The 18,544-nt window shown below is 42.7% G+C and overlaps 1 protein-coding gene across 1 annotated transcript in view; it reads right to left on the bottom strand.

The window, feature by feature from the left end:
* Positions 1 to 623: 623 nt before the first annotated feature.
* kiaa1109 (KIAA1109 ortholog) overlaps positions 624 to 18,544 on the bottom strand; it is a 115,138-nt gene continuing 97,217 nt past the window's right edge. The window contains exons 55-62 of the mRNA XM_056590573.1: positions 14,522 to 14,711; positions 13,706 to 13,923; positions 13,366 to 13,617; positions 13,051 to 13,254; positions 12,528 to 12,722; positions 2,869 to 3,003; positions 2,610 to 2,769; positions 624 to 2,061 (exon numbers count right to left, since the gene is read on the bottom strand). Coding sequence (XP_056446548.1) covers positions 1,845 to 2,061; positions 2,610 to 2,769; positions 2,869 to 3,003; positions 12,528 to 12,722; positions 13,051 to 13,254; positions 13,366 to 13,617; positions 13,706 to 13,923; positions 14,522 to 14,711 — 1,571 coding nt within the window. The 3' untranslated portion in view covers positions 624 to 1,844. The remainder of the gene's footprint in view (positions 2,062 to 2,609; positions 2,770 to 2,868; positions 3,004 to 12,527; positions 12,723 to 13,050; positions 13,255 to 13,365; positions 13,618 to 13,705; positions 13,924 to 14,521; positions 14,712 to 18,544) is intronic.

Raw genomic sequence — 18,544 nt, 5'->3', positions numbered from 1 at the left:
CCCGGTTATGTGATAAAACCGGCTTTGTGGAACACCCCACAGGTCCTCGATTGGTAGTGTTGGCTATGTAAGGCTATTTAAATATATTAAAGATTTGCGCGAGAATCTTTATCTCTCCACTCCAGCAAAAAGTCATCCGATATGCCAAGATGTCGAGCCGTGGTCTTATCAATCGCTCCCGGTGGATTGCACGTATAATTTGCGCTCCGATATCAGCAGTTCTCTCATCCTAGGGTTACAGCAAACCCTGGTTTAACTTACCCGGTTATGTGATAAAACCGGCTTTGTGGAATACCCCTCAGGACTGGCTCTCCACCAGTTTCCAACTAGCTCCTGTTACTAGAGAAAACATTATTTTAGGGGTGTAATATACAAGGAGAGTGATTTGATTGTAATAAAAAGGGATGCTTCTGTTAATGTTTTTTATCCATGCCAGCAAGTGGAGGAGAACCAAGCCACTTTTCTCTGTGTTTACGTGGGACTGGTTGCCAATCTTTTAAGTTCGTTAAAACAAATGAAAAGTAAACATGCAAAAGCACCTCTTGCAGCTTATGCGGAGAAACATGTATTTGAGAATTGTATTTTCATTCGTTTATTACTTTATTATTTTTGGTCAATTTTTGCCAAATGTTATAATTTGTCCCATTATTTTACACAATTTAAGTTATCTTTTTATTCATTGTGCCTTGTATGCAAATTAGGAGGGGAAATTTAAATTTCTATGCCAACGATCATTAAAAAATAAATAAAGACTAATACCCAAAGTGCACGGTTAACCTTAATACACCCCATCCTACATAACGGTTTGCATTTCATAGGGGTTCCGCTTTCTTTATGCAAATTAGCCTCAAGCAAATCATGCATTGTGTGTTTTCAGGTAATGTGTTTTAGTTTGTACTTTACTTTGTTCTCAAGAGGTGAGGAAACTATAAGCCATCCAGGGTTCCTATTTATCACCTTCACTTTTTTTTAATAATTAGTATTGGGAATCAGCAGGTTTTTGTCCATGAGCATGATAGAATGAAGAAACTTATTTTTATTTCATTTATTATCCTTTACAACAGACATATGCTTCAAACTTTACACTCCATTACTCAGTTACTTAGTTTCAACTGCTTGATGCTTGACGTGATCACTTTTTTTTATTGACCCCCATCTCAAAATCAAGTTTGAGATTTATACCTCATTTAAGAATTAATATGCAGGCTTGCATAAGCACGTCCCAAAAATTGCGCTTTATTTCAGTGAAGACTTGAGTATCATTCTATCCTTAAGCAATATTCAATCAATGTAAATTATTGTTTTTATTATACCAAGCAATCAGTAATCAAGTTATTTACAGAGACATATTATTTATATATATATATATATAAGACAAATTATACATGTACAATCAATGGGTCTTTACAAGTACAAGTTCATTCCATTGTGATGTTAAAAGTAGACAAAATGTGACTATGGATGAACATTTAAACAAAAATTATGTTTACCTCCAAATTGATAGTAAACATATTGAAGAAAAGGTACGAGTCTAAAAAGGTAGTTTTTTAAAGAAAATGTTTCTTAAATATCGGCCAGCCTTAATATAATTTTTTTCTAGTTGGTTAATAACATAATTTAAGAGTTGATTCACATCTTTTTTTAGAAGGGTTGTTTATAAGCAATGCTACAACTTTTTCCATTCAATTACCATACGATATATTGATAAAAAACGACACGTTGAGGTGAGGAAACTACTCACATAGCACAATAGTAAAATACTTTGCAATCAACACATTTAGAAGTAAGGCTACTCTGACAAATGCATTGAACAGTAGAGAGGCTTAAGAGAGTGCAGTGTATCTTTAGTGGTCTTCTTTATCTCTGCCTTTCTTTTCCTTCTCATCTTGTAGAGCTGTGCCAAGCTTTTTGATGAGCACAGACAGAACCTTGTCCAAGGGGTCCATCACACCCCTCTGGAGCCACTTGGGGATCGTAGTCCTGGCGTGATGGAAACCCAGTTTTTGCAATATATAGTCCACGCCCACTGGGTCAATCTTGCGTCCAGTCCAAGAAATAAGCCTAGGAAGTAAAGAAGTGGTTTGTGAGTATCATATTATTTTATAGAAGACCTTAATGCGATTCAGTACAGTACGCCAAAGCATTGTCAATTAGCAGTTTAACTAGAGGAACATAGTGATTTGACTATCGTCTAATAAACTTATCTTTATGCCAATTGCACATATTCTGTTTATTAAAATGTCCTGATCGCTAAACAATACAATCACAAATGAATACCTTCTTCAGTACAAAGCAACAGCATCTGAATTGTGTTGAGAATAGTGGGACTGATTTTAGGGCAGTCTGATTGAAAGGTATTTCTAAGGATTGTGATAAACCAGCCAAAGGGAGTCGTATTGCTAGGCCATCAATTAATGTTGGTACTTTGAAGCTTGGTAAAAACCCACAGAAAAGTCCAGCTTTAGTTGATAGGAAGAGCAGTGTCAGTTGGTTTCTAATAGACATGAACTAGCGGATTCTTAAGCCACCAGAACTCAGTAGCAGAGGATTCCTTTAAATTGGAATTTTGTTTTTTCAACTGTAGCGAATGGTACGCCCTCGTCTCTGACCGGAGTGTGGGCTCCAGGTGCCACGTGTTGCACATGAACTCCCTCCAGTCCACGGTGGTGTAGTTGATGCCCTCCTCCTTGTCTGAGGAGCTGTCATCATGGAGGGTCGTGGGGCTCTTCTGACCAGGCCTGGTGGTGAAGATCCGGGGGGCAAAGAGAGCTGTCATAGAGAGAGCAACCACAAGGTTAAAAAAATAACGTCATCATTTAGATGTTTTAAGATGTTTCAGATGTTTCCCACTGCAGGCTGCGTGCGTACCTTTCTCCTTCTCCTTCAGATAGGCCGACACCAGGTCATGGAGGAACATGATGAGCTCAGCATCCATGGTGACGCAGATATGATCTGTGAACTCTGTGACCACGCTGCACTCCACCTTAGGCTTGCTGTCGGAGTCTAGGAACAATGGGATGAATATGGCATAGGGTTATGGTTAGCCTAGCCCAAACCCTAGGCCACAACAGTGTTTGCCTCGGACCATAAATCACTGAAAGAGACAGTGAACCCAAAACCGTTGAAACATTTTTTAAACATGACTACGCGTCTTATATCTTTGCCATTTAATCACTGTTTAGAAAAAGGGGGTTAAATGCTTTGTTTTTGCCATCCTCTCCAAAGCAGGTGACGTTCTTTTCATGTCGACTTTACGAGCCACTCAGAAGTCACGACCCTTCGGTGTCGCTGTGTATCGGTGTGTGTGGCGCAGTTTTTCGCCGTGTGTCGGGTGGCGGGGTATGGAACTTGTAAAAGACGACCAATGTGCTCTTAAACAAGGATAACAAATAAAAAAGACAAAATCTGTTTTACCGAATAAGAATTTGATCGCCAACAATAATCATACAAACCAGTTTAAGGGAACAACTACTTGAAAATAATAATAAATTCAGGCCTATGCAGCACTTGTAAAAGCCGAAAAATATACCTATGGTGCTCTTAAATGTTTGGGAACATTGAAAAAGACAAAATCTGTATTCCAATAAGAACCAAGCCAAGCAATTGCTTGGCTGTTTCTTGGTTCAATGGCTTGGCTGTTCGTTCTCGCACTATGAAGCACAACCTCCTCTTGATCGAGAAAAATATCACGTGATCGTCAAAATTCTTAACGATCAATGATGGATCAATCATGCCCATCCCTAAAATAAACATACATGCACATTTTAGTTTTGGTTATAACTCTCACTCTCCCCATTTGCTCGTTGCATTGCTCTGGCTGGACTACAGTATTACGTTTTGTTTCAGCGATGGAATTGTCTTGAGGTAACTTCTGCAGTACTTAAGAGAGTCCTCATCGAGTGAGCGGTATTCTGTTTGTAGCCATCAATCAAACTAACCCATAAATCACACCAGTGGCGGCTGGTAGTTTTTAAAGTGAGGGAGGAAGGACCGCGCGCTTGGTTGCCATTGGCCTGCTTGCACTGTTGGTGTATGGTGGCATAAGAATGTGAGACTCAAGTTGTTTCAGGGTGTTTTGGTGAACTACAAAAAAGAAGGGAGGGATAGTTATGTGAATAAATTTGATACAAAGCCACCAGTGGCATCACTGTAATTTGAAAGCTGGTGGGCAGCATGTCTTTGAAATGGACTACAAGGGCAGAAGGAAAGGATGCAAAGCCCATTAGTCAAATCAGGCCTACTCTTGATTTGTAAAAGTAAATAAAAAATTATGAGGGCCAAAACTATTTTGGCCCACAATGACTGAAGTTATTGGTTGTAATTTAGCCATGTTTATTTTCAGGTACAATGGTTTTAAGAAAAGACTGACCAAAAGTGATGCCATTTAAAATGCATCATGCTCTGAATCATTCACCCTTTTCACAATATCAAACAGAACGGTCAGAGTAGCAAAGAACGAGAACATTATTCTAGATTCAACCTGATCTATAGGCATGGTGCCTAGCAAGGAAAGTCGCATAGCAGCACCAACGTGAACTTGACACTAGTCGTGGCGTTTGGTTGCCCTATCAAGATTTTTCACATCAGGGAAACCATGAACAGCCCACATTGGAGATTTGCCATTATTCATTAGCAAACAGGGCCAGTAATACAGTCGATTGCTAGTAATGCTACCAGTAAACCATGAGTACCTAGCAAACCATGTAGCACCCACAACACTGACGTTGCCATTACTTTTGGTGATTTCGATTTTGCGAAGTGGTCTACCTTTTTCTTTGGTCGCTAACTTAGCACTGTAACTCAATGAATGGAATGCTTTGTGTAATTAAACATGAACAATGTCCTCTGTTTCCATTGTACACTTTATTCGCAAATGTTAGAATCTCGTTATCCTTCAGATGATTTCACCTGCTTTGCGTCTCTTAGACTGAGCGGCAATGCAGGCAGAGCGGGTTTGTTTGTTATCGACAGCGTTGCCAGATTGGGTAAATTTCACGCCCAATGATAATTTTTCCAGCCTAACGTGGTTAAAAGTAGCCCAATTGGGTGGGAAATCTGCCCAATCTGGCAACACTGCTCACCAGCCAGGGATCCTTCTGATTGGTTCATAGCGCAGCGCGACTAGATTTTTGCGCAAATCAGACGCCTGTAAGGTCACACCCACTCAGAGGAGGACTTTCCTCCTCTCTCCCATTAAAACCCATGTTATTCACCGGCCGCCAGTACTTTTGGGGAAATGAATGGGATTCAACGGAGGCTGAGGGAGGACCTTCCTCCCTGAAGTAATTGTCAAAAGGCGATAGGGGGTGCTAATGTCCCTTTACCAAGGGAAACAAACATTATATATTCAAAGGCATTAAAGTAGTCATATTTAAGGGCATTCATTCATTACAGTAGTCTGGGCAATCAACATTTTTTATTCTCAACAATGTTAGGGAGGATCTTCCTCCCTCTCCTCAATGGAGAAGCATCCACTGAATCACACTACTGTTCAGGTCGAACCTCTTCAATCAGGCATAAATAATATAAAATGCATATTGTATCCATTTTTACTAGGGATGGGCGTGAGGAATCGATTACTCGAGTACTCCTCGTTACAAATGAACTCGCTTGGTGGACAGGCAAACTCAAGTTTGCATATACACACAGACAAGTTTTTGCTGAAGAAAATCATGGTTCTTGCACCATTTTAAAAGTCAAATTTAAGACTTTTTAAGACATTTTTAAGACCAACAGATACATAAATTAAGACCCAAAAAATGTCTGAAAAATTATTTGATAGAAAAGGGAATTTATTGAGTCACTTATACACATCAACCGTAGCCGTAGTACTAACAGTAGTATTAGTACCCTTGCAAAGTTATCTCGGAAGCGCGCAGACACGACGATACGCGAACACATGAACCCACCCGTGTCACCCATAATCACCCATGTCCCGGACACGCTGGGGTTGATATGTTACCGGACTACTGTAACTACTACGGAGTGATAACAAAGACATGAATCAGGCAATATATCCACTGTCCTTGACAGCGGTCAAGTTTGGTGTGTGGAGTGGACCAATTGCAAACTACTGCAGCTGCTCTTAAGTTAAACCCCAAACTAATCGGAATAAGTGTATGCATGTTGATTATAGAGGACTACACCACCTCTTCTGTAGCCGAATAGAATTATATTCCGAACAGATAATTGTATTCCGATTGAGGCGTAAATATGATCCTTTTCTATTCCGATTGAGCTGGTTTTCCACATCTATGCGGATCAGATGTGTCCATGTAAACACGGCTGACAGTGATCACACACACACACACACACACACACACACACACACACACACACACACACACACACACACACACACACACACACACACACACACACACACACACACACACACACACACACACACAGGCTTTGTCGCCGAACTTCGTTATTCGAATATAATTCGAATATCAAAAAATAAATCAAAATCGGAGGAGAACCAGACGCAGTCTATTCAGTGAATAAACTATTGATTAGACAGCGATTTATTAGACACCTAATAAACCTTCGGAAGACGCAGGACCGGTAACCATAGCAACGCCGGTAAACAAACCCCGCGATGCCCAATTCAGGTCTTACTGGAGGAATTTAAGGGTCAAAATATTATTAAAAAATATTTGAATATATTTGAATATTAATATTAATAAACAAACTGACCTCAAATATGATTTTGGGGCAAAAGTCAAAGCCCTAATTAATTTACTGTTTGGAATACTTACATTAAAATGATCCAGCATGAACTGTGATCCATAGTGATCCATAGTACGTATGACATGGCTGTCGGTGTCGTCTGTGGGCCAGTACCTCACATGGATAGCCATCTGTTGGCTTTTAGTGGTTTTGTTCATACTCGCATCGAACATGAGGACGTACTGTTTATCGTTTATGCTGCTGATGAAGAGAAAGTTCTCTCACGGACACGTCGGACAGCGAAATATTTGATTTAATCTTAAGGCATGATCATGGGAAAAGTACCGGCAGCAAAGTTTACCAAGAACACATTCGATGAAACAATAGGTGAACAACATTCTTATAGGGAACGTTTCCATTGTGGGTAGGGAGTGGGAGTGACCTAAGGCCAAGTTAATTTGCAATACAACGGGTGGTTATTGGACATGTCTGCAGGTTTGCAAGACATGGTGGCTGTAAATAGTTTACACAACAAAGAAGTCAGTCGATTGGCCTGGTCACAAAACCAGACTTACTGGTTCCAGTGGGAACTTGAATACGAATTAACTTAACCTCTCTCAGTTTTAAGAGAGGAAGGGATTTGTTTTAAGTTACAGGGAGAATGTATACAGTTTCTTCTAATGTAATAATTATATGAACAAGGTTAATATAATTTGTATGTGATTGTATATTTATAGTTATGATTGATATTTCCACGACAGCTGCGTGACAGCTCTCTTTTTATGAAAGATGCAATGCCGTATTTGGCAAGATAGGCCGTTTTGTTTTCACATCAGGTGAACGACTTCGCAAACTCAGAATCTGGGAACATAGTAGCCAAGACGCTACTAATGTCCTCGTTCGATTTGAAGGAATTATGTCTGCTCACCGTGTGGAGAACCCACAATACCTCCGCCTTCTGGGTTTCTGGTGGCGACACTAAGCCGGTTAACGCCGTCTGATGTGAAGTACTAGCCACGGATGCTGAACTTTTCAGTCCACTTCTTTCAAATAATACGGGCATCGGTGTAGTCCCGCTAGCTGCCACGGAGTATCGGATATATTTCTGCGACCTCATGTGGGACTCAAGAGCTTTTACTCCCATGGTCCATAGTATGAATGCCTTTCGGGATAAACGACACCTTGCCTCGTAGTCACCTGCCTTCTCCAACCACCCCCAAAACTTATCTTCCTCAAACCATTTCTCATTGAATTTGCACCGTCCCATCCTGAAAGTAGCGCAAGTTGGCCTAATGATATCAACCATCACTAGCTAAAAGTAGCGCCAGCAAGTTAGCCTACTGATGACTGATGTCAACGTAAGGTAAAACTCCTGAAAATGCCGTAATTAAAAGACACATGTGATTTGTTGTGTGCGACAATTTCCCCTAGTCTTAAAAAACCCTCTTCAAAATGTAATACCTAGAGCAAATTTACAGTACATTTAAGACAATTTATGGCCTTAATTTCACACAAAAAAAAAGTAAGACTTTTTAACACTTTTTAAGGAACCATGAAAATGTATACATTTTCTGTGTGGCGCCACTGGCGCGTGCACAAAGCAAATTAAATGCATCAAATTACTGTGTGACACGTGCCGTGCGCACAACGCCACAATAAAAAGGTTAAACGTGCCATGGCATGAAAATCTCACTTTATGAGGTTTTCTAACATAAATATGAGTTCCCCTAGCCTGCCTGTGGTCCCCCAGTGGCTAATACTTGCGTTCGGTGTAAAACGAGCACTAGGGGCCCTATTTTAACGGTCTGAAACGCAAGTGGGAAGCGCAAAGCGCAAGTAGCTTTGTGGGCGGTTCTACGGCGCTATCGCTATTTTACAGGCGGATAAATAACACTTGCGTCGCGGCGCAAGTGTCAAAAGGGTTGGTCTGAAGCAGCCTAATTACCCGTAGGTGTGGTTTGGGCGTAACGTCCAACAAACCAATGAGAGTGCCAGCTCCCATCCCCTTTAAGAGCCATGAGCGCATTTGAATCGGACGAGTTGATATTTTGACAGCGCGTCTGCAGTCTCCGATGAGACAGATGCACATGAATTTCAAACTGCAAATGGCTCAGTTTATTGCCAAATAATATGGCCTAATTCACACATGGAATAAGGGGTTTTCTTCCACAACTTCAGAAATACTGAGTCTTCAAATAAATTTCGCCAAAGAAAACGTATATGATATAACATATGATATGCGGTAACTGGTTCTATTTAATGATATACGCAATACATTATAAACATTGTTTCTTATCAGTATTGTATGCTATCCTAATATGCATGTGTCCCCGCGGTAATAGACATTGCCATTGATTGCATTATGCGTTACGTGTTTAGTTTGTGTGTGTTTAAACAGAGCACACACGCGCGCCCGCATTCATTCATTCTTTTTAACACTCACTCGCGGTAAAACAATGTTTTTCACGATCAAATACTCATCAATCCTAAAAGTTATGGGCATGTAGGCCTACCTACACAATGTCTGTGTCAAGAAAATATGTTTTTGCTGTACGGTGTTTGCAGATGCATTGATTTAAAAGTACAACTTATTACCGCTGCATCAGCTGTTCTTTCCCAAATAATTTACCAAGAATGTGCGGCTAGGTAGATGAGAGAAGCAAAGTGTATGCGCGAGGTGCACAAGCAATCCGTATGCATCGCATGCGCATGTATGCATCCGCCCTTAAAATAGCATCTGAACAACGCGCCACTGACTTTAAACCAGGTATTTCCTGGTCAGTAGCGCAATGGTATTCAGCAACGGCAAAATAGCGTTTGCGCCAGAACACGCCTCCTCCTTCCGCCGAACCGCCCCTTGGGGCGCATGATCAATCCCTAATTTACCGGCGAGTGGCGCTGGTGGGAAAAGAACGCTCTGCGCCGGTTGTAAACTAGCAACGACACATGCGCCAGTGACTAAGTCACTTGCGCCGGATGCAAGATAGGGCCCTAGGTGTTAGCTATAGGGCCCTAGGTGTGATGCTATGTTGTCACATAGCATCTAAGCTCCTCCCCTTACTCTGCCTGGCCCGCCCAGAGAATTTGGCCCGCCAATGAGACATGACCGTGCGAGCGCCACATGTGTGTGTGTGAATACACACACTGTAACGCAAGTGTTTCTTGTCGGTTCTTTGACGTCTCTTGCATTTCCACAACAAGACTGTAGTGGGCGTTATCTCAGCCATGTTTGAGAAGGAATTGGAGGAAAGGAACTTTGGCTTTGACTCCCTGAAGTACATGAACTGCGACATGCCGCCGGTTGCTGTGAGGCACCACCGTCGCGAAGCACCACCGCCCGGTAGCGGGCAGCCGGCAGCAGGCAGTTCAGTCTACTTCAGATTGATGTGAAAGTGGAAGAACCGGAGACGTCGGAGAACCCGACAAAGTCGTTTGTGATTCATAATATCGTCTGGAGGCGCACACAGCTTTTGGCCGTGATAATATGTATTATATGATAGATATCCATGGGCGGAGTGGGGCAATAATAGCCACCGGGAGAATGACTAGCAGCTTGTGCTAGCTCCCGCCTAGCAATAACGTCAATGGTGGAGCTCCGGCTAACGGTTTTTCTGTCAATTCACCTGCACAACTTGTTAATGCCTGACTTCGGAATAAATCCCTTTTTTTTCAGCACTTAGATGCATCCCCCTCTAGCATCCGCTTCTTCTTTATTCTGGCCTTTTCAGACCATCCCAAAAAATGAATGAGACAAAGAGTAAGCAAGTGGTATAAATATTGGTTGGATGTTCTTGAGACATATATTGTTTATTTCGGGGATTTTCACGGCGTCTTGACGGGGAATAAATTATGCTCAGGGCCGCCTTGCAGACGCCTCGTGGCCGCTCACAGCTGTGGGCCGGTCCAACTGACTTCGCAGGCCGCTCACAATTGTCGGCCAGTCCACCTGACCTCGCTGGCCGGCCGGCCGGCCGACCGGGAAATCTCCCGATCATCCCGACGGCCAATCCGCCTCTGTAGATATCCATGTATTATATGATATTATTTAGAGCGTTGTACACTTCTAATTTTGGTGTTATGGCGCATAACACGTCGGAATCGTCTCTGGTATTTCTACAACGAGGCAACGTCAGTGTTGTGGGTGCTACATGGTTTGCTAGGTACTCATGGTTTACTGGTAGCATTACTAGCAATCGACTGTATTACTGGCCCTGTTTGCTAATGAGTAGTGGGGGTTATCGCAGCCATGGTTGAGAATGAATTGGGGGAAAGGAACTTTGGCTTTGACTCCCTCAAGAACATGAACCACGACATGGAGGAGAAAGGGATTGTTGGCCGCGAATGTCTCCCGCTTGAGCCCCGCTTCCCGCTGCCGAAGGACCGCTGCCGAGGCGGAGGTGCCTAAGCGCTGCCCGGCAACAATCCCTTTCTCCTCCATGTCGCGGTTCAGTCTACTTCAGATTGATGGATGTGGAAGAACCAGGAATGTCGGAGAACCCAACGCGGTCGTAATATCGGCTCACACAGTTTTTGGCCGTGATAATATATATTATATGATATAGATATGTGTATGATATCATTTCGATATAGAGCTCCAGGACTCCTGTGTGTTCTAGAATATTTACAGAACACGGCTAAAGGCTGTGTGCGCCTCGCCATTGCAATACATCCACTGTAAACAGAGCGCATGGTACCGTGGCTGTAAGCTGCTCAGGGCCACACCCCCACCCTCCTCCTTAACCCGCCTCGCTCCTCCTCATTTGCATTATAGCAACAGACACCAAAACAGCGCTTTTGGGCGAAGCTCAATGTGCGACTGGCTCGGTGTGGCTGTAACTCTGAGTCTGCACCACGGCTGAATTTCGGGAACGTCTTTGAATACTATGTTAGTGGCCCACTAATACCTATATTAAAGCATCCATAAAATAGCATGTCATGGCACCTTTAAGAGATGGCATTTAGAGCAAAGCGCAGCGAAGTATTGAAATACTTCACAGAAATAGGAGATCATGAGGTGAAATGTAAAATATGCCAAGCGAAATTGAGCTACCAGAGTACTACAAGTACTATGCGGCAACATATGCTCCTGAAACACAACGGTGAGTTCGGGAGAGCAGACCCGCAGCAACCAAGTGTGTCGGCTATTTTCACCTCTGCAAGACGCAGCTGTAATCCCGGCCGTGTATAGAAGATCACAACACTGAGTATTTTTTTTAGTTCATTTGCTGCCGTTTTATTTACAGCTTTAAATTATTTGCAATGGTTAGGCTACTTTTTTTTTTTTTTTTTTTTTTATAACATACAGGCCTTTGTTCGACGTGATTTAAATTGTGAGACGCACATTTATTTTTGTAAGGAAAATGTGTTTTGAACGTAATGAATACTCTGATAACTGACTGTTTTACATTTACATTTACGGCATTTAGCAGATGCTTTTATCCAAAGCGACTTACATCAATTAATACACACACCGACGGCAGAGTCAACCATGCAAGGCGACAGCCAGCTCGTCAGGAGCAGTTAGGGTTAAGTGTCTTGCTCAGGGACACATCAACACTCTAGGAGGAGCTGGGGATTGAACTATCAACCTTTCGGTTTTGCATGTTTTTGCATTACATATTTGGTTGGTAATAATGCTGTTCATCATTAGGCCTATTCCTGCTGCAGATGCGTTGCATTCTAAAAAAAGATTAGTTTTAAACAAGTACTCGACTGATCCTCGAGGAATTCATTCGATCACTCGAGTTTGGAATTTACTACTCGTGCCAGCCCATCCCTAATTTTTACTTAAGTATTTAAATTCAAAGTAATGTAGAATTTAGAAACACAGATCAACCAGTTCCTATCAAACGTACCCGTTAGTGAGGGCTCGTCTGGCTCCTGGACGTGGATGGACTTGAAGTCGAGCTGCATCCTGGGCAGAGCGAAGATGGTCTCTGTCTCGTGGTTGTAGCTCGAGGAACCGCGGAAGCTGCTGAGCAAGCTGGAGCTCTTGGTGGTGGATCCATTTTCCTCATTGTTGGTGTCAACATTCCGCAGTAAGTTTAACTCTTAACAGAGGGATAAAACACATGAGTCAGATTTTTTATAAACAATGGCTCAAAAGTTCTAAAGTTCAACATATTATTTGATGAAATTGCGATAAAAGACCAAATCTGCTAATTTAAACGAAAATGGCATTCTTTAATGGGATAGTAACATTGATAAATATTTTCTTATTTACAATAATTGTTTGTTTTACCTAAAAAGAATAATAAAGAATAATAAAATACACTCATGAGTCACAAAATACGACAAAACGTTCTGAGCACAATTACAAGAAAGGATTTTTTCTTCACAAGTGTTTGTAACATTGATGACTTTATGTCATGGCCTTACCTTCATTCCTCATGGCAGTGACGTAGTTAAACCACTCCTGGACTGTGGCCACGCCATGGGGCGGGTTTTCGTGGCGGCGGCGGGTTATTTTTGTGATGGTAGCCATGGGACTTTCTAGCGCACCGCAGGGTTTGGTCACCATGGTGTTGTGACCCAGATGGAAGTCCAGAGTCTGTACGATGTAGGTGGAGTCATCATTTGAGCCTGTATTAGAAAGAAACAGATTCAAGTAAAAAAGATGATTGGAGAAAATAAGGTGTAAAAAAAAATGCTGCCTCTGGGTTTTGCACAGGAGGTATCATCTCTTTTGCTCACCATCCTCCCAGATCTTCTGGGCCTCTGTCCAGAAGGCGATGTTGGGCTCTTCCAAGTGAAACAGGGCCCATGACTTGGAGCGGAAGTTTGGTCCGTGGAAGCAGGCCAGAGTCATGTGATTGCCGTGGAGGCTCATGGACCCTCCGAGCTGCACGGCGTCCTCAGGGAGGGGCATCTGGAAGAGGGATATGTGGCAGCCGGCGATCACCTTCAGGACCCCGGGCCAGTGGCGGTGATGGGCGGCATCCAGATCTAAGAGCCGTTGGAGTGAAACACCAGTCATTATATACACACATGTGAACAAACTGCAGTCTGGAATCAGGTAACCTTCTGCACTCACAGAGTTCTGTTGCTCCTTTCTCGATGTTGATCAGAGGGGCTTTGGGGGGGAGGTAGGAGCCAGGGCCCCATGTAGACAGGGCTCTCTTGCTGGTGTCGAACTGCTGAGTGAAGAACTCCTGGAGCTTCATGCCGATCTTGATGAGGTCGGGCGTAGTGCTCCGGGAGATGATCACCTGGAAGATGTCCCACTGCAGGTCTCCGTGGATGAAGATCTCACTGAGTAGGTGGAGAGACGGGGACATGAGAACAGGGATCAGATTGTGGTTCATTAAAGGAATGCAACCACATCCACCATATTCATATCCAGAAACCCTTCTAAAATGATACTCAGCGACAGGAGACATCTTTATCCAAGCGGACACACTTCCATGTCTTTTATCTTCATTATCATCTCGGTAAAGGCTCCTTCAGTTCTCTTTCGCATTTGGGACATAATGCGTAGAATTTTCTGTTCATTTTAATGTTGGAAGTGAAGTCAAAATGTTGCCAACTAATACAACTTTTTTTACCTTGGTAGCTTAAAATTTGTACCAAACATTAGATACTCTGTGACAAAGGATAAACGTTTATCCCTTTTGAAGCTTGACGATATGGCCAAAATCACATTCTAAGAGTTAAAAAATATTTGTTGGTCATCTATGTTTCCTTTTAAAATACTTTAGCAGAATACGACTCTTCCATTTCTGTGATTAAAAAATAGCAGCTATCCAAGTAAATGATCGATGAACGTGGTTCAAACTGTTAAAGCCGTACAACACAAGCACCACAGAGTAACCACCAATTGTGTGGTTAAATCCATTGACCTATCGCCTACCTCTTCTCTGAGAGGCTGGTGTCCACCGTGTTGAGGTTGACCTTCCACTCATCTTGGAGCTGGAGGTCGGCGTTGCTGAACACCCCCATGAGGATAGAGGACCCCATGTAGTCCACGCGGGCCTCGGTGGAGCCCATGGTGATCTGGATCTTGTGGCTGGGCTGCTGGTTTGGGTGCTCGGAGATGTGTGCTTTGAAAAAAAAACACACAAAACAAACGCATTGTGTCAAAAACAAGAAATCGAAAAACAAGAAATCGTAATTTTTTTCTCATCTGCAAAGTCCTGCTTATCCAATTGATAATAGATTATAGACAATTAAAAAAATAAATAAGCTGATTAAAAAGAGGTGGTTGAGGGAGCTTGATATTGTACTGCTTGAGCAACAAAGCCGGAGAGTGCGTCTCTAATGGTTAGACTTACATACCCCACGGCCCAAATTGTTGTATCTGTTTTTGTTTTGTTTTTTAAGGCTGGAGAAAAGTCAGAGGCCCCTAGAGGAAAGCTATGTCTGTTTTGTCTTATAATGCTTCAGATAATGCAAATACCTTCCCACTCTTGACAGGATTCCCGCAACCATTTAAATTCCAGCTAATGCATTGAAGCTCAGCTTCTAGTCCAATCACTGGTCATCTCCCGCGGCCCCTCGACTACTGCAACTCACTCCTGGCTGGACTTCCTGCCTCTGCGATTAAACCTTTGCAGCGCATCCAGAATGCGGCAGCACGCCTCGTGTTCAACCTACCGAAGTTATCCCATTTGACCCCCCTCTTCCGGGACCTCCACTGGCTCCCTGAAGTAACTCGCATCAAATTTAAGACGATGGTACTGGCATACAAGTAGCAGAATGTATTTTTTTAAGGAGGCTGCGATCTTTTAATATATCTATAATCAACTTCTGTCAATGTTCTATCAGTCGGTGGTCGCCAGCATCCTCTTTTATGCTGTGGTGTGTTGGGGAGGCAGCACAACCAAGAGGGACTCCTCCAGGCTTGACAAGCTCATCAGGCGGGCCGGCTCTGTGGTCGGCTGCAAGCTGGATTGTCTGGTGACAGTGGCAGAGGAGAGAACCACAAAGAAGCTTCTGGCCATCCTGGATGACATCAGCCACCCTCTGCACACTGTCATCAGCAACCAAAGAAGCTCCTTCAGCGACAGGCTGCTCCTCCCCAGATGCCGCACCAACAGACTAATTAACTCCTTTGTCCATCGTGCCATCACACTCCACAACTCTGCATTTGGAGGGAGGAGGGGGGGGGCAGCAGGAGTGCAATACAGTGGATAAAGGGAAATAGAAATAGGATAGACTGATCGAGCTTGCATAATCTATTTATTTATTGCTACTCGTTCCATTATCAACACAAATAAGATATAATAATTGCTGCTAACATCTGCTGCTGCTGCTTTTTCTATTTAAAATGTATTTATTTATTTTTACAATGTCTTGTTGCATTTTAGCTTGTGTTTTTCTTGCTTGTTTATGCGTCTTGTCTGTACTACCGCTGCTTGAATTTTGAATTTCCCTGAAGGAGCATTCCCAAGGGATCAATAAAGTGTCTATCTATCTATCTATCTATCTATCTATACAAGGCAGTCGATGGAACTGCCCCTGCCTATCTCCAAGCATTGCTAAAGCCACATACCCAAGCTCGATCCCTCCGCTCAACTACCTCAGCTGGACGTCTGGTACCGCCATCGCTAAGAGCTAGCAAAGGCCGTTCAGCAAAGTCACAACTTTTCTCAGTTTTGGGACCTCAGTGGTGGAACGAGCTCCCTGCCGCTCTCAGGACCGCAGAGTCGCTCACTATCTTCCGAAAAAGACTCAAGACTCACCTGTTCAGAGTCCACCTCGACTCTGCATGCCACCCTCCCCCTTCTGGCCACCATTGTACACTGTATTGTGTTGTGTTGTATTGTTTTGTATTTAGAGCTGTCAGTTAAACGCGTTATTAACGGCGTTAACGCAAACCAAATTTAACGGCGTTAATTTCTTTAACGCGCGATTAACACGAAATATATATATATTTTTTGGGCTCAAAACAAAGAAGCAATAGCCTGACTGCTATGTTCAAGGCATATCTTTGTATGTTCATCGTTTAATTGCATTATAGGCTTTTTTTTTGTACCGTCCTGTTTTGATCAGTATATGCCAATGTTGTTATCAATAAAAAAACATTGGCACAAGGCAAGCCGATGCACTTCTCCATGTTGATAAGAGCCTTAAAATGAGAAAAATGTATGGGACAAAGAATTCAAGGGATATTTAGCATAGAAAAAAAAATTATGATTATTCACGATTAATCGTGAGTTAACTATAACATTAATGCGATTAATCGTGATTAAATATTTTAATCGCTTGACAGCCCTAATTGTATGGTATTATAGTACTTGTGTAGCAACTGCAGTAGCTGCTATCATTGCTGTAACACGAGGAATTGGTTAGCCTAGCGATTGTTGTACTTGCACTTGGTTCTTTGAACATCCTTTCGATACCGACAGCGATATATTGATGCACTTCTTATGACAAATGTACTTATAGTAAGTCGCTTTGGATAAAAGCGTCTGCTAAATGCCCTAAATGTAAATGTAAATGAATGTGGTACCAAGTCATTTTTAATATCTTAGAAAATAAACATAGAGAAAAAACACTTACCATTTAGGAAGAGCCCGCCCGAATTATACACATCGGATATTAATCCCCAACAGGACAAATTTACAGACTTCTTTACTATCTTAAAGGTCCCATGGCATGCTACTTTATGGATGCTTTAATATAGATATTAGTGGGCCCCTAACAGAGTATTGGAAGATGTTCCCAAAATTCAGCCGTGGTGCAGAATTACAGCCACTACGAGCCCGTTGCACATTGCACATTTCCCCAAACGCGCTGTTTTGGTGTCTGTAGCTTTAATGCGAATGAGTAGGAGAGAGGTGGGTCAAGGAGGAGGGTGGGGGTGTAGCCCTGAGCAGCTTGCTGCCACGGTACCATGCGCTCTGTTTACAGTGGATGTATCGCAATGGCGGGGCGCACACATTCTTTGGCCGTGTTCTCTAAATATTCTAGAACACTCCAGCTGTTCCAGCGGGAGTCCTGGAGCTCTATATCTAAATAATATCATATTATACATTGATATTTATATCATATAATATATATTATCACGGCCAAAAGCTGTGTGCGCCGACTGTGTCGGGTTCTCCGACGTCTCTGGTTCTTCCACGTCCACAACTACAGCCTTGTTGTGGAAATACCAGAGACGTCAAAGAACCGACGTGTTATGCGCCACAACACAGAACAGTTATCCAAATAACAAAGAAGTGTACAACACTTGCGTTGCAGTGTGTGTTATCACACACACACACACACACACACACACACACACACACACACACACACACACACACACACACACACACACACACACACACACACACACACACACACACACACACACACACACACACACGTGGCACGGTCGTAGCTCATTGTCTCATTGGCCGGCCAAATTCGCTGGGCAGGCAAGGCAGAGAATGGGGAGGTAACTTGGCCCCTTATGACGACATATGGGGCCACATTCCAAATCAGCGCGCCTGAGCTTCCATTTTTTCAAAGGCCAGCAGGATTCCTAGTGCCTGTTTTACACCGAACGTAAGTTTCAGCCACTGGGGGACGATAGGCAGGCTAGGGGAACTCATATTAATGTTAGAAAACCTTATAAAATTAGATTTTCATGCCATGGGACCTTTGAATATTCCTAAATTGTCAACTGATCAGATTGAGAGCTGGATAGCCCCATATCAAAGAATGAAACTAGGAAGTCTATTAGAGCCAATCCAAATATTAAAGGGGTGGATGGAGGCGGGAAAGAGCACAAATTGTTATTGTACACGGTTGATCATTTTATGCTGGTAAAAAGTCCCATTGAATTCGACACCACACCTTAAGGACACAATGAAATCATATTACAAATTATCAGGGTACTAGAATAACTGGACAAAGTCAGAATCCATGCCTATTACAGGATACA

Source organism: Gadus chalcogrammus, chromosome 5 (genome assembly GCF_026213295.1).
Source record: "Gadus chalcogrammus isolate NIFS_2021 chromosome 5, NIFS_Gcha_1.0, whole genome shotgun sequence".
Lineage (NCBI taxonomy): Eukaryota > Metazoa > Chordata > Actinopteri > Gadiformes > Gadidae > Gadus > Gadus chalcogrammus.
This window is presented reverse-complemented; position numbering and strand designations above follow the sequence as displayed.